This window comes from Chenopodium album, chromosome 6 (genome assembly GCF_948465745.1).
Source record: "Chenopodium album chromosome 6, dcCheAlbu1.1, whole genome shotgun sequence".
Classification (NCBI taxonomy): Eukaryota; Viridiplantae; Streptophyta; class Magnoliopsida; order Caryophyllales; family Amaranthaceae; genus Chenopodium; species Chenopodium album.
The window spans coordinates 7,342,359-7,367,392 of NC_137839.1; the positions used below are offsets into that span (position 1 = coordinate 7,342,359).

Here is a 25,034-nt window from a genome sequence, read left to right on the forward strand (position 1 = left end):
ATTTTGGGCTCTCCAATAGGAAGCCAAAACTCTTTTAACTTAACTTAATGATTGCCCTTTTCCATCAAAAAAAATAGTTGGTAGCACACTATTCCTAAGAGTTATTTTCTACTTTTTAAAAAGTAGGGAATCGTTGTAGAATAATCAGGGACCGTTTGGGAAAGACAATCAACTACCTTAAATCCCTTTGATAATGCTTGTTGAAAAATTTAATCATTCCCTTTACCCTTCTCATTACCCTATTTTCCTTCTACTTTGAGTCCCCACCCGCAAGGAAATCACTCTAACCCCCAAACCACGCCCCTTAAAAATAACCCCGTCACCCTCAAAAATCACCGCATATTATTATTAGGGGTATTTTTGTCTTTTGACATATCTGGTAGGATATAAATATGAAATTCCATCGGCGTTAAAGAAATCTGGAGAGAGAAAGAAAGATGATAACGACAAAGGGAAAGAGAAGCCGTAGAAGCACTGCTCCTCGTAAAACCCAAATTAATTGGGAGAATTCCAGGTATTAAATTCTATCAAGATTAGATTTTTATTGTTAGGGTTATTCTCCAATTCATTAATCAATCAAGGGTTTCATCTTTCTTACGTTGAATTTGCCGTGCTACAGTGTTCTCAATCAATTTAACGTTCAAAGCCGAAAGACGTTCAAGTTGACCAAAGATGATTGCAATTCGCCACCAGCTACTGTGCGTATAAGCAAGGATTTTCGGTAATTCAATTACAGTTTTTTTGATTTGATACATTAATTAATTAATTCATTAGATTGTTTGATTTCAGTGTTGGGTTGTACTTTATATGATTTTTATGAGTAGTAATACTAGTATGATTTATTAGCTTGAGTAGCCGTTACATGTTATGTGCAACGATTTGACATAAAGCAGAGAGGGAAAATGTCTAATCGTTGCACATAACCTGTAACGGAGGTAGTATATATAATGGGTTGAAAGTCCAATTTAGAGCTGAGTATATTATATACCAAGTATATAGATACTTTTCTGATCATGTTCTTTACTGTTTGGTTGAATTGTCTGATTAGTCAACAACCATAAGGATGGTTTGCTGGCTATATAATTAATGGATGGACTTGGCTAGAATTTGTTATATACACCCGGGTGTACGTGTACCGTACACCCAACTAACTTAAGGTTAGTTTTTGCTAAATACTCATGGGTGTATATAACAACCTCTCGGACTTGGTGTAACCACTACTATTACCAGTGATTTGTAATTGCTCTTGCTTGTTCCTTACCTGTTTTAAGTTTCAACTTCTGTAATTCGTTTGTTTTAACTATGGCCAGTGTCATAATGTCCGATCCTGAAGACAAAGATATTGACTCGAGATCTGCTGCCTGCTGGGAGAGCTATACAATCATAGCTATAAACAGCCGTAAGGACAATCCATCAGACTATGAGCTTGTGGAGACTGGCCCTGTTGGCATAGGATATCTTTCATCAGGCAGCCGTATTTTGCATTTTAACTTCAAGGTTAAGATAAAGGGTGTATCCGATGTCCAAACCTTTTTTACCGAGCTCACAGAAACTAAAATCAATGATGTCCGTGTTGACCATGTCGTCTGCATGGGGCCAAGCAACTTACTACCAGGTTACATGCTTTTTAAACTCGATTATTGCTGACATGTCTTGATTGATGTGGATGATTTTGTTTAGTGTGTAGTAGTATCAGTTTTCTGCACTCTGATTACCATTATGATGATCCTTTTTGCCTTTTTGCTTATACTTCTGGCAGAGAAAGCTGATACTCGTGGTTGCCTCTGTTGTTATCCTCAAAACATCCACCATCCTGAATACTCTATGCTCTTTCGAAATGGCGGGGAAGATCATTGGAAGACCTTGTGTTCCAAAATCGATGAGGTCCATGATTACCTTTGGAGAATACGGAGGTGTTTGTTCTTTTGTCGTTATCTTGCAGTTTTTTTTATTGCCCTTCCTTACAGCTTCATATAGCTCAATCATTTGTGTTCTGCTTATTATATTACTGTTGTCCATAAGAGTTTTGATTTTATTTTGTCCAACAGTTAGGAGGTAAGATTTTTTAAATAGCACCCACTTGATCTGAGTTGAAATTCACTGCTCAATTAGTCTATTAGCAAGTGGGGATAAAGTTGATAGACTTTTATTATATGGGATCAGGCATTTTCTTAATTATTTTCCAAGTGTTACTGGCTCATGTCCTGATTGATTTTTATTTTCAATTTCAAAATTTCCTAGAAGAAAGAACAAAAAGGATGTAGACCTTTCTCTTAAGTTCTCAGATACCGGACTTGAGTACGTGGGTGAAACTTGTGATTGCTCAGACGATAGACGTGCATCTGTAGCCTTGCGCTTGTTTAATAAAGAACAGGTATGATTTTGGTCCGATTGATTCCTGAAAAAGTATTACCATTTGCTGTATTGCCTTCTTTCCCTATCACGTGGTTATTTCTGCTTCCTTTTTGGTTCACTTGTTATGAATTTTTCAGGGTTCAAACTTTGAGCTTGTGAAGATTAGTGGCTTTAAAGTAGTAAACACTAGTATAGGCTTTCTCATGCATATGAACTTTGAGGCTAAAGAGGAGCCTGGTGTTGAAGTGAAGACTTTTTTTGCTGAAGTAATTTGTTGTGGCTATTTTTTCCTGGTTGACTTTTGCAAATGCTTGGGGCCGTCTAATCACTTACCAGGTATACATTGAGTACACAGTTATGTAATTGGATGTTGGAAAGTATGATTTTTCTTTGTCTGATGGTACTGCTTAGTTTTTGTATTACTTCTTAGTTCTGAGTATTATTTTATTGGTCATTGGTTGGAGATTGAATAAAGGAAATCATTCTCTTGACTATGCTCCTTTATATCCAAGGGACTCATTCTGTGTTGCTTTCTTACTATCATTATCCTGCAGATGAAGCCAATCTTCGAGGCTGCTGTTATTGCACAGCCAATATTCATCATCCTCTTGGTCCGGGTTACATCATTGGCCGGGAATTAGGAACTCTGAGTTTCGAGTGTGAAGATTGATGCAATTGTTAAGTGATTGTGAAAAGTTCATTCACCCCTCTTAAGAGCAATGGATCATTTGCTGGACTTTGTGTATGGTGGGACTTGTGAGTTGTGAAGTTGAGTATAGAGCTGGGTTGTCGTTCCTTTGTCTTTTCACTATTTACAGTGCTCATCTGTCGGCATAAAAAACTGTATGGTTGTACTAGATCCATGGAAGCTTCATTGAAAGGTGATTCCAGCGGTGTTCTTAAATCCAATGCCAAAGCTACTCACAAGCGAAATCAGCATGGTTAGCTTTACAATGTGATGTGGAGGAAATCATTGTCGAGAGCAAATGTCTTGACATTGTAAGCAAGCTAAAATCAAGAGCAATGGATAGCTCATACTTGGGGGTTATCCTTGGAGAAATACACTTTAGAATTTAGCTTTTGTTCTGTTAAGTTTTTTCATGTATTTAGAGAGGCTAATGAGGTAGCACATCTGATGTAATTGCAGGACTTGCAGCAGACTACTGCTTATCCTTCAATAATACGAAGTAATTAATTGCCTTGTGGCTTTAAATTTTTTTTTTATTTTTTTTAAAAAAAAAACCTTATATCGCTTCCTTTTCGTTTGTCCTTTGTAAGTATGTTTATGTTTGTGGTTTAAATCTTGTTCTTTTTGCACTTTCTGTTGGGGGTTGCTGCTTCCTTCCTTCCTGTGTTTGCTGTGATGTGTCTAAAAACTACATTATTGTTTTCGACCAAAATTAATTGTCATATTAAAATCTTTTTGTTGTACAAATTAAATAATTGAATATCCTTTTTAAGTTATTAGTTGCATCAATTTAAGTACATATATTTGCAGTTTACTATTTTGAATTTATTTTACAAGACTATTTTGACTATTAAAATAAAATAAGTACATACAAGAAGTTACTTGTATATATTAATAGCAACACCAAGGTTAAAGAAGTGGGTGAAAAAAAATCATATGGAGAGCACATTACAATTAGTACTTATGGAGAGCACATTACACTAATATATTTATTTTCCTAGCTTATAACATATCTGTTAAACCTCGAGTTTATCTCTAGGGATGTCAATGGGGCGGGGCGGGGTGGGGCGGATGTTGGCCTTCCCATCTCCATTCCCACCTAATATTATCATCCCCATCCCCGCGGCGGGTCCAATTTTCATCCCTATCCTCGCCCCACCGGGTACAACTCCAAAACCATCCCCGCCCCACCCCCCACTTGGATATTCATCCCCACCTAATCCCCACCAAAGACCTGCCTAATCCCCACCCAAGATCCACCTAATATCCGTATCTCAAACACACAATCTTACATAATTAATACGAATTATAAAATAAAGCATTCTATACACATTTTTGTGTTATAATATAAGTGTCGTACAAAGTATTATAATTAATATTGTATTTCATATAATTATTTTATAAATAGAATAAAAGTATGTAATTTTGCTTTAAAAAGATATATAGATGTGGGTATGAAGTGGGGATGGGGCGGGTACAACTTAAAATCCACCCCCGCCCCATCACCCATGGCGGGTATGGTTTTTATTCTCATCCCCGCCCCACCACCCGCCAAATCGAGAACCATCCCTGCCCCATTGAGGCGGGGATGGGGCGGGTCTCCTACTTGACCCGCCCCACTGACATCCCTATTTATCTCCATCCAGTTTTTGATAATTGGGCTATTGCGCGCAATGGCTCAACTAATAAGAAGAAAAAAAAAATCCTGAACTCTTCTAAATCCAAGCCTATTTTTTTTTTTATTTTTTTTATTTTTATTTTGTTTTTTGTTTTTTTTGTTTTTTGTTTTTTATTTTTATTTTTATTTTTGACATCAATCAATTTCAATAAGCAATAAAACATAAATTACTTATTTCTTGCTGCGTGAACCAAACTAAGAGTAGCTGTGTCGTGAACCAAACGAAATTGTAATGTGTTGTATTAATTCTTATGTGTAAAGATGTTCTTTTTCATTGATGTTTAGATATTCTAGAGCTAAATTTTACTCCCTCCGTTTTTAAATACTTGCTCCATTTCTCCATGCGCGGAGTTTTAGGAGAAATTGGAGAAAGTAATAAAAATATGGAGGTAGTGGGGTTGGTGGAAGAATAAAAAAATGTAAAAAAACAAAAGTAGTGGAGAGAATTAGAGGAGAAAGAGGAGGAAGTACTAATGTAGGTTTGATATGTATGTGCAAATACATATCAAACATTAAAATATTGAAAAGTATTGTAAAGCACGTGGGGGTGGGAGAAAAGGAGGAGAGAGATGGGCACGTAGGATCAGTTTTAAATGTACCACTGAAAGCTTATATAATATCATTGACTATGTAGTGATACTATTTCTATATGTAGTTAGTACCACTGAATGAATATACAGTACCATTGAATGAATATATAGTACCACTGAATGTTCAATGATACTATTTGATCATCTAGTGATACTATTAATCACCCAGTGGTACACTTAAATTCAGCACATGGGGGTGAGAGAAAGAAAGGAGGAGAGAGATGGGTAAATTTCATGCGAAATGTCTCTTATGCCCCTTGATATGTATGTCCAGGTACCTATCAAACCTCCCTTTGGAAGGCCTCGGAGAAAGAGTATATGTTGGGTCCACTAGGTGAGAGAAAGAATTAGGGGAAATTCTACATGGTGGCCTCATGGTTTCCATTTTTCTACGTGGAAGACGAAGTTTTTTCCAACTCTCTAAAGTGGCCCCAAGGTTTTGAAGTATTATGCATAGTGTCCATTTTTTAGGTTTTTGGCTAACCTTTACAATTAAAATGGTTAGCCTTTGTTTTTTTTTTTTTTTTATTAAAAAATAATTAAATTATATTTTAAAATAATAAAAAAAAGGAAATTAAAAAAAAAAACCCAAACCCACGACCACCCTCCCACCACCACGTCCACCATCCACAACCCCAACCCCCACCCACCTAGCCTCTAGCCAAACCCCACTGCCGGCGCCACCTCGACCACCCTCCCTTCCCCAACCACCGTAACCCGATGACCATAAACAGGCCAAACCGGCCGTAATCCAAAGTCCCAACCTCCACCCTTCGAAAACCCCAAAAATTGGCCAGAAAAGTTCGGCCACCCCTCCCCCACACCTCTAAAAGGTCAACGCTAGGGTTTCGTGTGTGTGAGGAGGGGCAGTCGGACTTTTTCGGCTTCTTTTAGGGGTTTTTGATTGGTGGGGGTTGGGGTTATGAGATTGGTTAGGGAAGGGGAAGGTAGGGAAGTCGGGGTGGCTGGCTGACGCCGAGGGAGTAGGGTTTTCGATTCACGCCGGCGCCGTCGAGGAAGGGGGTTAGGCGCGCCGGCGTTGGGGGGCAGTGGGGAAGGGGGTTAGGCGCGCCGGCTACCGTGGGTGGCTGGCTGGTGGTTATTGGTGGTTTTCTTTATTTTTTTTCTTTTTAAATATTTTTTTTTTATTTTATTTTTACTTATGGCTAACCAAAAGCTAAAAAAGTTAGCCAAAAAATTAAAAAATGGGCACTATGCATAATACTTCAAAACCTTGGGGCCACTTTATTAGAGAGTTGGAAAAAACTTCGTCTTCCACGTAGAAAAATGGAAACCATGAGGCCACCATGTAGAATATCCCAAGAATTAAATATTGTAAAAGCTTTCCAAGTAAGGAAATTGGTTGGAGATTGAATAAAGGAAATCATTCTCTTGACTATGCTCCTTTATTTATATCCAAGGGACTCATTCTGTGTTGCTTTCTTACTATCATTATCTTTCAGATGAAGCCAATCTTCGAGGCTGCTGCTATTGCACAGCCAATATTCATCATCCTCTTGGTCCGGGTTACTTCATCGGCCGGGAATTAAGAACTCGGGGTATCAAGTGTGAAGATTGATGCAATGGTTAAGTGATTGTGAAAAGTTCATTTACCCCTCTTAAGAGCAATGGATCATTTGCTGGACTTTGTGTATGGTGGGATTTGTGATGAGTTGTGAATTGAGTATAGAGCTGGTTTGTCGTTCCTTTATTAGTATTGTTTAGCTGTGTTATAGCAGCAGTGGCCGTGTCCCGTGGAGGACGAGTTACTAAGCTATTGTGGAAGCATGGATAATATTACACTAAACTAAATTAAAGAACAATTACCTCAATGGAACACTACAGAGAAAGCGATTGGCTAAAAAAATCGCCTAAATGTTCATTAAGTCTCACGTGAGTAGCACGTGACTAAGTCAACGCCGGAGAAATATGGTCAAACTTTGTGAACTACAAAATCGGGCAACATGTAGTAAATTACAACATTTTTCAAAATTTAGGTAGTCAATTACAACATTTTTTTAATAGGTAGTTTCTCTCAAATTCTTGAATATAATAGGTAGTTTTTGAAAAAATTTCCTATTATCAATTATCTAAGGGCTTGTTTGACATTTTTTTTGTTTTCAGTTTTTAGTTATTTAAAAAGCAAAAAACCAAAAACAGGAAACAAGAAAAAGGTGTTTTCACTTTTTTGTTGTCAGTTTTCAAAATTAGCATGATTTTAATAAGTTTGACTAATTTTTTTTTCATTATATGACATATATCATACACTTTTAAAATACAAAAAACCAAAAAACTGAAAACCGCAACAATGCCAAACGAACCCAAATTAGAAGATTTTGTTTCGTTTTTTTTAATTATTTTTGGAATTTATAAGTAAAAAATTATTTTCGGACCAAGCTTAGGATTTTAGCCTTTTAGGGAAACAAATTAATTAAACTTCCTATTCTATTGAATTAAGAAAAGCTTTCTCGTAAATCACCTAAACCTAACCTTAAATTTTCATAAGTTATAAATACAATACAAAATGACCTATTGTGGGAAAATATTACTGAGTATTGATATGAAAATAAGAAAAAATAAATAAAAAAAATATTCCTGGCCTCTTCTTAATACATGCCTATTCTTTCTTCTTCTTTTTTTTTTTTTTTTTTTTTTTTTTTTTTTTTTTTGTGACATCTATCCATTTCGCTAATTGATTTTTCACTCCTCCCTTTCTCCAAATTTCTCCTGTAATCTTCTACAAATTACTTCTAGATGAAGCCCGTGCGATGCACGGTTTGTTAGTATTTTTTTTTTTTCATATTTATGTGATTAAAATTGTTATTATATTAGTTTTAAAATATATAAAATTCCTAATCTCAAAAGATAATATTTTGTATTTAATTCATTTAGACTTTAAAATCTCATTCGTCAATTTTTCTTACGTGACATTTGAATTATTTAATTGTAAAAGAAGTTAATAATCTCTTATTTAATTGATTACCACTTAAATTTATAATCATACATGGCGCGCTAAGAAAATTAAATCCTACGTGGCTCTCTAAAAACTCGGGGAAAAACTCCCCTTTAAATATATGCTAGTTTTGTGCCCTGTGCGATGCCTGGGTTGTTTATGAAATCTATTTAAATCTATCCAACGTAGCGCGACACTCAAATTTTATTTTATCGAAAATAAAACTCTCAACTAACAATTTTATCCTAAAATTCTATCCAAATTTAATTGAAAATAGAATTTTAAACTAATTTTTTTATTCTATGAAATCTATCTAAATATATCCAACATGGCGCTACACTTGGCGAAAAGTTAGAACGCCAAGTGTCGCAATGTCGTGGACTGGTTAAAAGTTTAGCTTTATATATTAGTTACTAGTTTTGTACCCTGGCGATGCCCGGGTTGTTTATTGAATTTTAAGATAAATTTATAGTTCGAGTTAACTCATGACCAGACCTAACAGGTCTATATAGTAATAAAATTCTATTAGATTGTGAAGTATATATATGTTATTTTAACCGATTAGTACATATTATAAATGAATGATTTGCGCTTTGAACTACTTCATTCGTTCCAAAAAATATTATGATGCAAAAAAGTAAATTTATATGATAATTTTTTAGAATTATAATCTAATAATTTTTTTGTATAAAATTATAATTCAATTTGTACGTCTGAAATATTGGTATTTTATCGAAAATAAAACTCTAAATCAACAGTTTTATTCTAAAATTATATCTTATGAAGTCTATTTAAATCTATCCAACGTGGGACGACACTTGGCGAAAAATTGAAACGTCGAGTGTCGCTGTCTCGTGACCTGGCTAAAAGTTTAGCTTTATATATTAGTTATATGATATGATACTCCGTATTAGATTGACTTCATCTCCTAAAAAAAAAAAAAAAAAGGTAATTAAGTTCATAACTAATCGGATAACATTTAACAAATAATGTAATATGACTGAATTAAAATTCACGTGTTTAAGCACACACAATCTAACTAACCGTTTTAATTGATTTATAGCTGGTATGAGAGGAGAGAGTTTGGTGTTAAAATGGATGTGTGGAATTTAGGGTCTGCTCTCTTTAGTCTAATTTCAGTACGATTTGTTATTTCCTTCTCTTATAAACAATTCATTTCAGCTCGGCTCAGTTCTAGCTCAATTCAGTAAATCAGAACATTTTTTTTTTGTTTTTTGTTTTTTTTTTTTAAGAGATGAACTTAATTACCTTTATTGAACCTATTATCCTTTATTTTATTTTTATGAACTCACTCAGTCATCACTCATGAATCTTTATATCATTATTACCTTATCTTATTAAATCTTACAATTGATCTTGTATGGACCCGGTCTACAATAAATTATTGTAGATCTAAAATTTGACGCTTTCAAATAATATAATCACATTCTGGATGATATAATCATTTTTTTAGATGATATAATTATCTTTTTGTGAGTCATAATTTGAATTATATAATCTCATATTAAACCATTTAACGAGATTATATAATTATCTTTAGGATGATAAAATTTAAAAATCATGTTTTGAATAATGTAATTTACTATTTGATACTTTTTATAATGATAAATTCACTTTTTGAGTTATACATTTACATAACAGTTTCAAAATGATATAATCACTTTTGTAGTAATATAATTACATCTCGTATAATCACATTCGTATGGTATACAAGAAGGTTGGGTCTACAATAAGTTATTGTAGACCAGGTCTATTATGTTATACATATAAATCTTAATAAATCTTGTTGTACCTTAATTGCTTATACTAATTAATTTAACTCTTATTTTATCCTGACTTGTTAATGTTTATTGTTTTTTTGACAAGAAGAAAAAGGAATTTCATTAATAAAATATCAAACGACATTTACATATAATTCTTAAGAAATCAAGAATTCCAGCACAAGTACACACCTTAAAACTAAATACATCGTAGAATTGATTAACAATCGCCTTTATAAAAAATTTCATCTGAAGCAATACAATCTGTGAGTTCGCACTGATTTGGCTTGAAATCCAGTGAAAATATTCATGTGGTCCTCCGAATTCTTGTAGACAATATGAAACCCTAGTTCTTCAACTCTTACCATAGAAACATAAAAAGAAAATAAACTCAAGAGAAAAATCATCATCTCAAGGATGAGATTTGTTTATTGAAAGCAATTTAAAGGTTTTTGGGGCTTACCACCGGCAAGAACACCAGTAGAGGCCCCTACAAAGGTTCACAACTGAGATCAAGAGGAAAAGAGATTGTAGAGATGAAGAGAAAATGGAGAGGAGTGAAGGAAAACCTTCAAAAGAATTGAAAAAACCTAGCAATGGAGGCTAGGAAAACCCTCCCAAGGGAGAAACCCTAGAGGGAACAAAAAAAAAAAAAAAAACCCTCCAAGGAGAAAACCTAGAGGGACAATTTTTAGTAGTGTAGATTCAACATAACTTGTTAATGTTTATTAAATCTATTCTTCGTATGAATTTAACATTTATGCTACGAAGTATTAAATATGGAATATAATATTTATTCACAAAAAAAAAATAAAAAAAAATATAATACTTGGTATACAGTTATCAAACTAAAAGTACTTCATAGTTTAGTCTCTCTATTTTTTTTAAAAAGTGTTACAATTTAACCGACAAAATGTAACACTTTAATATGGGATTAAGACTTGATTGATAAATTCATTGATTGATACGAAGTAGGTTATAATTTGACCGACACATAATTTTAATTTAGGGAATTTAATTGATTTCCCTACCTTATAAAAAGTAGAAAGTTGCTCTTATGAATAGTGCACGGACTTTTATACCCTTTAAAATGTTATTTTACCTTTGTACCCCTATTTATCCTTCAAAATGTGGTTTACCTTTGTACCCCTATTTGTAATTTTGTACTCCAACAGTCCAACTTCAAATTGTTCTTACCCGTTTATATTTCTTTACACATTTGAGCTTTCTCTCCTCCTCTCCATGACTCCATTTGTTGAAAGCCTTTAACTTTCTCTCTCCACACTATCTTTATATATATATATATATATATATATATATATATATATATATATATATATATATATATATATATATATATATATGGATGACTGCTTTAGGAAATGGTTGTTTCGGTTTCATCTAGAAGGATTGTACTTTTAAATTAGAAATGAACTCATTGATTAATATCGTTAGCCTATGTGATGGATGAAATGAACTTATTGATTAATATTGTTAGCCTCTGTGGTGGATTAGGAGCTGGTCGTTTCGGTTTCATCATTGATGATTCTTTCTCTATTTCGTATTGTACCACCACAATTAAGTAATGCTAATATCAACACTGCAAAAATAAACAAACAACAATTCTAACATTTGTTCCTTTTCTGCATTATCATTGAAAAGCCTAAGCATTATATTCTACTGTAACTTTACGTAGTATTCCAATTAAAAGAATCACCATATACAAATAAAAAAAAATAAAGATTTTTTTTTTCAATATACGAGATATTTCACACGTAACATTCAACTTAGGAGGACTACAAAAAAACAATGTCTAAGCAATAGAAATATATTCCTTTTACCGGTCTTTTATTCCTCCATGTGAAGTGCAAATACAAGACATGTAAAATTAAGTTGCAAAGGCTAGCCATTCCGCGCGCAACGCACGCGTTGGCTACCCTAGTAAATGTAATAAAAGGTAACCGGGATAGTTTGGAATACTAAAAAATTGTAAAAAAAAAAAAAAATAGTGTGTTTTGATAAATAAGACAAATTGATAGAAAAAAGTAAAATTTCAATGCACTAGGCTACTGTGCTGTGATGACTTAGAGTACAAAAGAAAGTGGAGGCGAATCTGTTGAAAAATCAGTATTCATTTTTTTTCCTTTTCAAGTATATTAGTACAAGAGTTACAACAGACACACCCAATTTTCACTCCATTTCGAAGAAAATCCGTACACTATTTTTTTCAAATTTTATGGTGAGAACTTAGAGAGAGAAAAAACAATCCAAAAAACAAAACATGGCATTGAGCGTTGCACTTTTATACGAAAATCTTTTCATTAGCGTCTTACCGGGCTCCATAAAAACATCACATCTAAACGCCATTCTTGAAGAACTAGTCGGGGAGGTTGATTACGCTGGGAACTTTAAGCTTGTATAATCCATCAGTATAATTGTTAAAATAAAACTAAACAAACAACATTGAAATTATTTATACATTATCAAATTACAAGAAGTTATTTATAAAATAACAAATTACATAAAACTAAGAAAGTTCAATTGGGCTCGAGATTCGAAATACGACATTGCACTCCAATGACCTATTCCAAATACTTTAAATCAAGGCAGTGAAGGTATTTTTCTCATTGTTTTTCCTACTCTTGCTGGTTATTGTTGTTAGTTCATTTCAGCGTTTTGGGATAATTATATACGTAATTATAAACAATTTTATTTCATGTTTAGATATTTGTATAGTGACATTGGTAAAAAGTTTTCTTCAATTTCAAGTCAATATAATAGCCTATGGGCTTTTAAGTTTAGAGTTGAACGTCGCACGGTGGCTTTCCTTTTGATTTGGATTAAGACTACTAGAATCGTTGCAACTCAACACTTCGATGTGAACAATAATACAATTGCTGAGGTATATATATATGACATCACTACAATGTGCTATACAAAAGACTCTTGCTTTAGTTTGAGGGCTTATACATGGTATTTAACTGTCACGAAATTTGCATTATTTATTACTAGACAGTACTGTAATACTAAATGTATATATAAGTATCAGCAATAGTGGCCACTTTAAGATGAGCAGTAAAAGCCACAACCATAAACCTAGAGGGGGACCTTTCACCGGGATCATTCGGGGTCAGGCCCCTCGTAAATTGTTATAATTAATTAGTTAATGAACTTAAATAGCCTATATTAAGTGAACAGTTTTGAACAAGAAGTAAAATATTGGAGTATAGTGATCAGTTTTGAACAAGAAAAAAAAAATATTTAAATCCTGGCCCCTATAATATTTTCGGCAAAGATCCGCCACTGATAAACCAATATGGATCAATCTGTTTGCAAGCTCTGTCCACATGTATGCATGGCCCTCTTTAGACTATGCTTGCGGAGAGGCTGCTATCGAAAGAACCATGGGCCACGGGAAACAATCTATAAGAAGTGTTATAATACAAAAGATGTTTAAAGATGTCCTAGATTATACATATTTTGGGATGTAAATTGGTCTTGGTGAGAACATATTCATTTAAACTCTTTACCATTGAGCAGGAGGTTGGTGTACCATGTACATAAATAATTGTATAATTGAGTGCTTTCAAGGATTGTTTATTAATTCTTGCTAAGTAGTCTGTTTAATATTTCTGTTCAACATTGTATGCAGTTCTGTTCTGGAAATGATACATTTCCTTCCATCTTCACAATACAATCCAGTAGAGGCACCTAGTCCATTGGGTTCGCGGCTGAGAAAAAGCCTGTCACTTCTTGAGTTGACCCAGATGAGGCTCTCTCAAGGTAGGCCTTCTACTTTGGGATCTGCACCTTGTGATGATTCCTAATTTCGACAAAAAATTGTCTTCATGTTTATTATGTAATCTATCTATATGAGATTACATAATATCTATATGAGATTACATAATTTAGCCTCTAGTTTCTGAAGAAGGCTTCTGTTATTTTTATTCAGCTGGCACTTGACCTCTTTTCTTTAGAGAGACAAATCCTCAGCCAAGAAAATGTAAGCTATGTCAGGATACTGCAGATTTTACTGATGACAGGCTATCTTGCATAGGTTAGTCATGGTGTTTCTTTAATCGAAGCATTTTTAGTCATTGGATCTTCTTTGATAAAGCGGTTTTTGAGTGATTGAATTTCATTTCATGAGTTTAATCACAAGTATGTAATCGTAAATGGATATTAACATTGTAAAAAGATTTTTTCATCCTTGTTGGGATAAACACCACGGAGCTGCACTGCTCTTAGTTTTCTTATCATTGCTCGAAGCCTGATGTATTTTCTTCTTGTTAATCTGCATCAGCTTGTTTGTGAAAATGTCTATCAGTCATTAATTACCGATTTGGAATTGTCACAATAGTTCCTGCAAAGGGGCATTGCAATCTAAAAGAAAGATGGAATTGACATTCTAGGAATCGACAGATCGAGGCTGCATTTATCAATCCAATATTATATCTGGGACCAGCGCTTTATTGAAACCTTCAGATTAGATGCAAAGATAAGTCAGTATGGATCTGATAACTCGTGTGCCAACTCTAGTTTTACCTATCACAGCCAGTTCTAACTAGTATTGACTAATGTAGTAATCTTCTAGTACTTGATCTACTCACAAAGTGTAATATATAGGCACACAGCAGTGCTGCACTTCTTTCAAAATTCATTGTGAAAATTGAATATAATGATAGCGCATAGAATCACAGTTCTGGGGAATTCTTAATCATATGCTGGTCAAGTTCAAAACACAATGCAACTCATTGAAAGAAAATTATAACCTAATCAAATAAAGAGATTGATTAGATCATCTGGTAGAAAACAAAGCTTCAAATCACAGTTACAGTTTACACTGATACAAGAACTAAGCCACCAACAGATTTACTCATCCTCCTGGCTTCTCAACCTCGCAAGATTGTTAATAACTATGATATCCAGTTCAGCAGCACGCTCCACAATAGTTTTTTGCTTCTTGGTTGAAATGTTGTGCGTAACTTCAGCACAGTATGTCCTGAACAAGCAATGAAAAACAATGATCAGTCAGCAAACACACAAGAACAAGTTAAAAAACAGTGTAAGGTAGCAAAGAATTTAAAGGGCCTCGGTTACCTGTTGTGCATCATAAGAAGCTCCAAATCACTAACGTTGTGGACAACAAACTTCTTGAAGCCATTGGGAAGAAGTGACGAGTCTTCTTGTCTGAACCGTAACCTATGTTTGGCATAAGAGTGACTCCCTTAAACTTTCTTCTCACTCGTGAATCAATACCCTTTGCCCCTTTGGTCTACGCCAGTTACTCTGCAAGATACAACAATTTAGATCAACACAAATGTGAAGAAAACAATTCAGTGTAAAATGGAGGAAGGATTTTTTTTTCATATATATAAATTTGCAAAATAACAGTCATGGAAGCACAGCCCTACAAGGAATTACTCATACATGTAACTGGTAGATGGTCATATAACACATAAAGAATATAGCCTACTACCGTGGCAATATGCATATCAAAATAAACAAATGTACTCAAAACTAGGCATAAACATTTAGACGTGCTTGAACTAGGCAAGAATATTTGGACAATTTGGTTCTTGCACCCAATATATATAGGTTAAATCTCGCAACTCAGCAAGTGCATTGATGTGAACTGCTGCTTACTGCTTTCAATTAGATTGAACAACAGAGGCATGACACTTGGGTGGAAAAATCAAACTACTGTTCACAAAATCCTGCCTTGTGCACGTAAAAGGCTAAAGCTAAAATAATAACTTGATTTACACTTCCATGTAATGACATACAATACATATTAGACCACAAACTATAAAACAAATCGACCAAACAGGCCTCAGTCAAATCCACACTACAGTTTGTTAAAAGTTCTAATACGACGAGCTAAAATTTGCAATCTACGCCTACATCTTCATATAAGAACATAACAAAGTCAGGTAGACATAAGAATATTCCAAAATGAGCTCACTTAAGGGAAAAGTAATCAAATTTAGTCGTCAACTAAGGATGAATCACATAAAAAAAATACTGAGGTAAAAATTTCAGATATGAAATGCCAGAACAAAGATAACAAATGCCTTGAGTTTAGATTATCATCTTATCCACATGTCTCCAATCCAATTCCGACACCGCACCACTCATCCTATCAAAATAATTTATCCTAAACGTAAGGCCGGATCACACTTGAATAATAAATACTGGGGTGCAAACTTCAAATATGAATGCCAGAACAAATATACCATACACGATTGGCCTACGCCAGTTAGTCAGCAAGTTACAACCATTTAGATTAATGAGACAAGTTCAAAGAAACCACCTCAGAGTAAAATGGCAAAGGTTTTTTTTTTTATTTGTATATTTGCAAAATTTATAGTCTTGGAAGGACAGTCCTACGAGAAGTTACTGTTGGAAGTTCTTGATATAAAATAAGAGGGATGGGGAAAACAAGAGAGAGAGAAAAACAAATGAAAGGGGAAAATCCCACATTGGTTGGGGGGAAAGGTTTTTCCTTGTTTTTATATTGTAGTGTCTTAACACTACTTAGTTGAGTGAGTGGGAGTTAAGTGTTACTCCACACACACACGCGCGCGCGCGCGCGCCGAGCCGGGCCGGACTTGGGACTTGGGGAATGCGATGCGCGGGCGTGGGTCCTTGTTATCTTTTTGGAGGAATTTTATTTCTTTTTCCTTGTTAAACAAAATATTCTTTTTATGTCTGTTGGGAATATTCTTTTCTGTTTGTTGGGAATATTCTTTTCTGACTGTTGGGATTACGGAATTAAGTCAGTCATTAATCCCTTGATTATAGCTGATTAATTAATTCCTTGTTTCTTGCTTACGTTGTTGACTGGTTGAATGAATCTGGTCGTTTTCTTAGCCAGATTCGTACCTCGTTTTACGTTTCATGTCTCCCTTCTTCTGCCTATATATACTCGTTGCTTTTTCCAGTCAAAAATACACAACACATTCAGTTATCTCTCCTCTCTAAAATTATCTAAACACGAGTTTCTTCTGTTCTGTTTTCTGGGCAAGTATTCTGAGTTCCAGTCGGGTTTGTGAGTGCACATAAACTCCGGCGCCGTGCTTATCCTGGAGGGCGACCGCTTCTAGTCTACTGCACCGGGAGGTAGCGCGGAATCGTCTTTTAGGTCAGTGGTTTTCCACGACGCGGCTATTGTCACTTTGGTTCACGCATCAAGAGATAAGTAATTTCTGTTTTATTGCTTAGTAGTATAACAATCTAAAAGACGATTATGGCTTCCAAGTTTCTGATTCCTGATATGTCTAAGTTAGAACCTCTAGATGGAAAGAATTATAAACGTTGGGCTGTTAGGATGCGTTTTTATTTGGAGCAAATTGATGTTGCATATGTTCTTGATGATATTGTTGAACCTGATGATAAGGATAATTTGTCTGAAAGTGATGTTAAGTTTGCTAAGGATGATAGAACCTGTAAGGGCATGTTGTTGCATTATATGTCGAATAGTCTGTTGGATATTTATATGGGTTTTTATCATGCTAAGGCTATTTGGGATGCTTTAGAGAAAAAATATGGAACTGATGATGCTGGTACTAAACGTTATTGTGTTAGTAAGTGGTTAAGTTTTCAAGTTGTTGATGATAAGCCTATTATTGATCAGATTCATGCTTACGAGAGTGTTTGTATTAATATGGCTGCTGAAGGTCTGTCTATTTGTGATACTACCCTTGCTATTGTTCTGATTGAGAAACTCCCTCCCTCTTGGAAGGATTTTCGTAACCAACTCATGCACAAAAAGAAAGACCTAACCTTAGAGGAACTTGCTGCCCACCTCAAAATCGAGGAGGAAAACCGTATCAAAGACAAAACCCCTTCTGTTTTTCCTTCCTCTTCTTCTGCCAAAGCCAACCTTGTTGAACCCAAATCAAACAACCAGTCCAAAGCCAAAAACAGTAACCTTAAGCCTAAAGGGAAGATTCAGAAGTACAAGTTTAAGGGTACTTGTTTTGAGTGTGGTCTGACTGGTCACAAGGCTAAAGATTGCAAGGTCAAGAAGAAGAATGGGCAAAGTCAAGCAAATCTTATTGAGGATTCTGACGTTATTGTTGCTGTTGTTTTAGAAGCTAACTTTACAGGTAATGCTGCTGTGTTGACACTGGAGCTACCAGGCACATCTGCGCCAACAAGGACATGTTCACTACCTATGACAAGGTTGAAGGTGAAAATGTCTTCATGGGCAACTCAGCTTCTGCTTCTATCCAAGGCAAAGGGAAGATCGTTCTCACTCTCACTTCTGGAAAATTGCTTACTCTGACTAATGTCTTGCATGTTCCAGAAATGCGCAGGAATTTAATTTCTGGCAGTTTACTCATGAAAGCTGGACTGAAGCTCTCTTTCGATTCTGATAGATTAGTTCTTACTCGCAATGGGGAATTTGTGGGGAAGGGATTTTGTAATAAGGGGCTTTTTACTCTTGATGTTAAGATTGACACTATGAATAAGAATGCTAGTACTTCTTCTGCTTATATTGCTGAGTCTATGGATTTATGGCATGCTAGATTAGGTCACGTTAATATTGATTCTGTTAAAAGGCTTAAACACTTAAATTTGATTCCAAGTTTTTCTAATACGGATTTTTCAAAATGTCAAGTTTGTGTTGAAGCCAAATTTACAAAGAAGCCATTTAAATCAGTAGATAGACAGACTGAAGTACTAGAGCTTGTTCATAGTGACTTAGGTGATTTTAATAATCACGAAAGTAGAGGGGGTAAAAAGTATTATATTACTTTTGTTGATGATTGTTCACGTTTTTGCATGGTTTATCTTCTCAGGTCTAAGGACGAAGCCGAGGAAATGTTCCTCAAATATAAAGCTGAGGTAGAAAACCAATTGGACAAAAAGATTAAAAGGGTTAGGAGTGACAGGGGTGGTGAGTACAGCCCTGACACTCTTAAGGCATTTTGTGAGCAACTTGGCATTGTTCATGAGACGACGGCTCCCTATTCACCCGAACAAAACGGTATAGCTGAAAGGAAAAATAGAACTTTAAAGAATATGATGAATTCTATGCTTATTAGTTCTGGACTTCCTAATAACATGTGGGGGGAGGCTATTCTTTCTGCTTGTCATGTTTTGAACAGGGTTCCTCACAAGAAGCTTGACAAGACTCCATACGAAATATGGAAAGGTCGAGTGCCAAACCTGAAATACTTGAAAGTGTGGGGGTGCCTAGCAAAAGTAGGCATACCTAGTTTCAAGAGGGATAAAATTGGTCCCAAAACTGTTGATGCTATTTTTATTAGCTATGCTTATCAAAGTGCAGCTTATCGTTTTTTTGTTAAAGGTGCTAACAACTCTTATGCAGGTGGTCATATCATTGAAGCTAGAGATGCTGAGTTCTTTGAGAACATTTTTCCTTTGAAGATGTCTTCTTCTAATGATAGTGAATTGCATGCTAGTAGTTCTGTTAGTTTGCCTATTGCTAATGCTCCTATTACTAACGATGATTCTGTTTTAGAGCCAAGGAGAAGCAAAAGGACAAGAAAGGAAAACAGTTTTGGTCCTGATTTTATTACTTCCTGTTTATCTTAATCTTCCTTAATTGATGATGATTTTGTGCATATTTTTGTTTTGGAAGATGATCCAAGAACCTATGATGAGGCAATGAGGTCAGTTGATGCTGTTTTTTAGAAAGAAGCAATTGATAGTGAGTTACAATCAATTCTCAATAATAACACTTGGGAATTGGTTGAACTTCCTAGAGGTTGTAAGCCCATTACTTGTAAATGGATCTTTCGGAAAAAGTTAAAGGCCGATGGATCCATAGACAAGTATAAGGCAAGGATAGTGGTAAGGGGTTTTACTCAAAAGTTTGGCATTGATTATTTTGATACCTACTCCCCTGTTACTAAAATTGCAACCATTAGGACTTTAATTGCTCTTGCTTGCATTTTTGATCTTGTTGTTCATCAAATGGATGTCAAAACTGCTTTTTTGAATGGTGACTTGAATGAGGAGATTTATATGGTCCAACCTGAAGGGTTTGTTGTTCCAGGCCAAGAGAACAAGGTTTGTAAGTTAGTCAAGTCATTGTATGGGCTCAAACAAGCTCCAAAGCAATGGCATGACAAATTTGATAAGACTATGACTGGTAATGGTTTTCATGTTAATGAAGGTGACTCTTGTGCTTATTTTAAGCATGATAGTCATGGTTGTGTAATTATTTGTCTTTATGTGGATGATATGTTGATTTTTGGGACTGACTTGGATCGAGTAAATGAGACAAAACAGTTTTTGAGTTCGAATTTTGAAATGAAAGACATGGGTGAGGCAGATGTGATTTTGGGAGTAAAAATCAAAAGGACTCCAAAAGGCATCTATCTTAATCAGTCACACTATGTTGAAAAGCTTCTTAAAAAGTTTGACTCATTTAATGTCGATCCAGTTAAGACTCCATATGACCCAAGTTTCCACCTAAAGAAAAATAATGGTGATCCAGTTAATCAGTCTGAGTATGCTCGAATTATTGGTAGTGTTATGTTTCTAATGAACTACACTAGACCTGACATTGCTTATTCTGTTAGTAGGTTGAGCAGGTACACTCATAACCCAAGCAGTGATCATTGGATTGCTCTTAGGAGGTTGCTTAGGTACCTTAAGGGTACTGCGGATTGGGGTTTGCACTACTCCAAGTTTCCTGGAGTTTTGGAAGGTTTTTGTGATGCCAACTGGGTATCCGATAATGATGAAGTTAACTCTACTAGTGGCTATGTCTTCACCCTTGGTGGTGGAGCTGTATCCTGGAAATCTTGTAAGCAATCTTGTACTGCTATGTCTACTATGGAATCTGAGTTTATTGCTCTTGAATTGGCAGGTCATGAGGCAGAATGGTTGAGGAACATGCTTGCAGATATTCCGCTGTGGGGGAAGCCAGCTCCTTCAGTTGCACTTCATTGTGATTCGCAAGCTGCTATTGCTGTTGCTCACAACCATGCCTATAATGGGAAAAAGAGACACATCCGTCTAAGGCATAAAGCCGTCAGAAATCTGTTGTCTGAAGGGGTGATATCACTGGACTATGTTAAGTCCGAAAAGAACATTGCGGATCCGTTAACTAAAGGCCTATGTAAAAAACTAGTTTTGGAAACATCGGAAGAGATGGGGCTAAAGCCCGTTGTATGAATTGTGAAATAGTGAACTCCTACTCACCATGAGTTCAAAGGGGAACATTATATAATAATTCGGAAGCACATTTTGTTTTTATTGGACCATCTCTAGATGTTTGTTGTGCTTAGCTACAAATGAGAAGGAGGTTGAGCATATGGCTCTTAATGAACCCATATCCATATTTTTGGAGGTGTGTTGTAGCTCACACTTGATGGAGTTCACCTACTTAGGTGTGGAAGTGTGGCCGCTTCCTATGAGTATTTCGTGGGCTTATACTCTAGAGTACCTATGAGCATCCAGGCTGGACGTATGGCCAGTATAATGCGTCACCTTTATTCGCGGAATTTCAGAATATTATACATGTTCAATTGTGTGGCTCAAAGTGTCGGGTTCCTAACTCCCTATTAAGTTCAAGACGAAAGTCACTTGGTAGGTGAGGGATCATAGCTTGATGTCCTCTATGTGTTAATTCAAGTCGCGAGACATTGACACTTATGCAATTGTTTTGTTTTGCCCAGAATTCATCTTTTCCTTCCTTTCTTTTTCATATCTTCGAACCTGTGGGGGATTGTTGGAAGTTCTTGATATAAAATAAGAGGGATGGGGAAAACAAGAGAGAGAAAAAAACAAATGAAAGGGGAAAATCCCACATTGGTTGGGGGGAAAGGTTTTTCCTTGTTTTTATATTGTAGTGTCTTAACACTACTTAGTTGAGTGAGTGGGAGTTAAGTGTTACTCCACACACACACGCGCGCGCGCGCGCGCCGAGCCGAGCCGGGCCGGACTTGGGACTTGGGGAATGCGATGCGCGGGCGTGGGTCCTTGTTATCTTTTTGGAGGAATTTTATTTCTTTTTCCTTGTTAAACAAAATATTCTTTTTATGTCTGTTGGGAATATTCTTTTCTGTTTGTTGGGAATATTCTTTTCTGACTGTTGGGATTACGGAATTAAGTCAGTCATTAATCCCTTGATTATAGCTGATTAATTAATTCCTTGTTTCTTGCTTACGTTGTTGACTGGTTGAATGAATCTGGTCGTTTTCTTAGCCAGATTCGTACCTCGTTTTACGTTTCATGTCTCCCTTCTTCTGCCTATATATACTCGTTGCTTTTTCCAGTCAAAAATACACAACACATTCAGTTATCTCTCCTCTCTAAAATTATCTAAACACGAGTTTCTTCTGTTTTGTTTTCTGGGCAAGTATTCTGAGTTCCAGTCAGGTTTGTGAGTGCACATAAACTCCGGCGCCGTGCTTATCCTGGAGGGCGACCGCTTCTAGTCTACTGCACCGGGAGGTAGCGCGGAATCGTCTTTTAGGTCAGTGGTTTTCCACGACGCGGCTATTGTCACTTTGGTTCACGCATCAAGAGATAAGTAATTTCTGTTTTATTGCTTAGTAGTATAACAGTTACCAATACATGAATACAGATAGATGGGCATATAACACATAAGGAATAAAACCTATTACCTTCAACAAGCACAAGGCCAGCATTTGCACAAAAAAATAAAAATTAATCCTGGTATTATGCATATCAATGCACATGTACTCAAAACTAGGCATAAACATATAGACGTGATTGAACTAGGCATGAACATTCAGACAATCTGGTCATTGCACCCAATATATAGAGATTAAATCTCGCAACTCAACATTACAAAATCTAATACCATGAACTTAAAATGCAATCTAGCCCAAAGTTAATGTATAAGAACATAATGATATGTATGCCAAAACAAAGATACAATATATGCCTTGTGTTTAGATTATTTACTTATCAACATGTCTCTAATTCGATCCCGACACCACACCACTCATCAAATCAAAAACCTAACTATCATAAGCATAAGGCTGAATCATACTTATACTTATACATGTCTCAATTTATCATACTCTTTGTATTAAAGATTATCTACTTGTCAAGAACATGCCTCTGATCAATCCTAATAACGCGCCACTCATCATATCACAACTCATATGCTAATCAATGAGAGTGAGGGATAGCTCAAGTGGTTAGAGCTTCCCTCCCGATTCAGGAGGTCCTGGGATCGATTCTTATCCCGCCCTTGTGGTTCTCTAATCACCAAAAAAAAAAATATGCTAATCAATTAATAAAGAACCAGCTATTTCCATATTCCAAATTAAACAACCAGTTCATTTGTCGAATACTCAAAACATTTGTCCAAATAATTAAGCTTCCAGTTCATATGAAATTCATCCAAAAAATTATACTATATTCATGAAAACTACACTATTCATATAAAAATTGACATCAAATTCAAACAAAATCTTCGTTTACTTCCAAATTTTCTACCTAAACAAGCATCAAGCAAGAAAAAAGGGAGAAATCTGAGAAATAAATTCGCATAATATTTTGCAAAATTCACACTGAAATTATACCTTGACGCAAATCTTACGATCACTTTGCGGCCTCTTAAATTGCTTCACCCGCTTCTTCACTATCTTCTTGTCGAGTTTAGGAACCGCCATTGATGATTTCTACAAAAATATACAAAACAAATTCGAATAAATTTCAAAATGAAAAAGAAATTTTACAAAATTAACTGCAAAATTCTTAGGAAATGAAGTGAATTGATGAAAATGACGAAGAAAGAGACTTACAATTAAGAAAAAACTGTTAGAAATTGAGTCAGTGAACGGTGGTATCAAAAAAGAAGAGGGCTAACTTAGGCCCATTTTAGGATTGAAACTTGGAAAGCTATATGGTACAGGCCCAAATAAGGAAATTAAAGCTTATGGCATGTTTAACAAAAGTTATTAATGTAGGTTGTAGCCTTGTAGGTAGGGGTGTTCAAAAATATCCGACCCGACTGTCTCAATGTAAAATAGTCGGATATAATTTTTTTTAAAAAAATAATAATAATTTTTCGGGTCGGGACATGGGCCAGTTCGTGTGGTTAGCAGGTACCCGAAAACCCGTTAAGGGCTTTTTTTCCTGGAATCTTTCTTAGCTGTTAGAGTATTTATATGGATTATTTGGTATGGGAGTGATAGATTATTGTTCATCAATTTTCACATTTTGGCAGTAAATTATTATCATAATTAATTCGGGTACCATGTGTCCCGACCCGAGAAAAACGTGTACCCGAAACCCGGGTACCTGGTTTTCTCGGGTCGGGACATGGGACGATTTTCCAACTACCCGAATATCCGGGTAGATTTGAACACCCCTACTTGTAGGCATGTAGCTAACCTTGGCAGTTGGCATACCATTATTATGGCTTAGGGCTTGTTCTGTTCAGCTTAATTTTAGTTCAATTTAGCTCCAATTAATTCAGTTCCTAATTTCCTTCTCTAAAAAACAATTCATTTCAGTTCCTAATATTGAACGACTTAATCCTTATTAGAGATACTAAGGTAGATATTTTTTACCCTTTCTCGTGTCTTAAATATTGGACCAAAAAAAACCACGAGGGTTGAAACTGGTCAGGATGGTTCTAATTAGGAATATTAAGAGATTCTAATTTGACGATTCATTGTACATCAAAAGTCAATACATACTCATGTGGTTTTTTTTTTTTTCCAAATATGTACTCCCTCCGTCTCTTATTGTTTGCTTCATTTGACCCTCTCACAAAAAGTAGATGTCGTAAAAAACCAAATATGACAAATATTTAGAAACAAAGAGAGTACATCACGTACAATAACTGAATTAGGGACTAGGCTAGGATTGTAAAGCTCAAGCTCTAACTACATGGACATTTACCTTCATGTAGTATGTACTTCACTTCCTAGCTCATAAACTTATTTTTTCCTCCCTTTTTGTAACTAACTATTGAAATACATGAGATACTTGTTTAGAATTGCTTGGCAGAGAGTATAATCTT

The 25,034-nt window shown here is 35.4% G+C and overlaps 1 protein-coding gene, 1 long non-coding RNA gene and 1 pseudogene across 4 annotated transcripts; 2 read left to right on the forward strand and 1 right to left on the reverse strand.

Annotated features, from left to right (window-relative positions):
- Positions 1–427: 427 nt before the first annotated feature.
- LOC145634462 (uncharacterized) lies at positions 428–3,611 on the forward strand. Of its 2 annotated transcripts, none has more exons than XM_081685887.1 (7): positions 428–514; positions 620–721; positions 1,311–1,615; positions 1,760–1,913; positions 2,242–2,374; positions 2,493–2,691; positions 2,910–3,611. In XM_081685887.1, the coding sequence occupies exons 1-7, from the start codon at positions 438–440 to the stop codon at positions 3,023–3,025; spliced, it is 1,086 nt and encodes a 361-aa protein (XP_081542013.1). In that variant the 5' UTR covers positions 428–437; the 3' UTR covers positions 3,026–3,611. The 2 variants fall into 2 exon arrangements, with proteins under 2 accessions (XP_081542013.1, XP_081542014.1); XM_081685888.1 differs by having other exon boundaries at positions 2,245–2,374.
- Positions 3,612–13,522: 9,911 nt separating this feature from the next.
- Positions 13,523–14,129, forward strand: LOC145634464 (uncharacterized). The gene is made up of 3 exons (XR_014113417.1): positions 13,523–13,588; positions 13,698–13,828; positions 13,998–14,129. It is a non-coding gene; the product is annotated as an uncharacterized LOC145634464 (long non-coding RNA).
- Positions 14,130–14,773: 644 nt separating this feature from the next.
- On the reverse strand, positions 14,774–23,785 carry LOC145634465 (large ribosomal subunit protein eL32z-like; annotated as a pseudogene). Its single transcript, XR_014113418.1, has 3 exons — positions 23,587–23,785; positions 15,146–15,334; positions 14,774–15,047 (listed from the first exon to the last, which is right to left on the reverse strand). The product of XR_014113418.1 is annotated as a large ribosomal subunit protein eL32z-like (transcript).
- Positions 23,786–25,034: the final 1,249 nt, after the last annotated feature.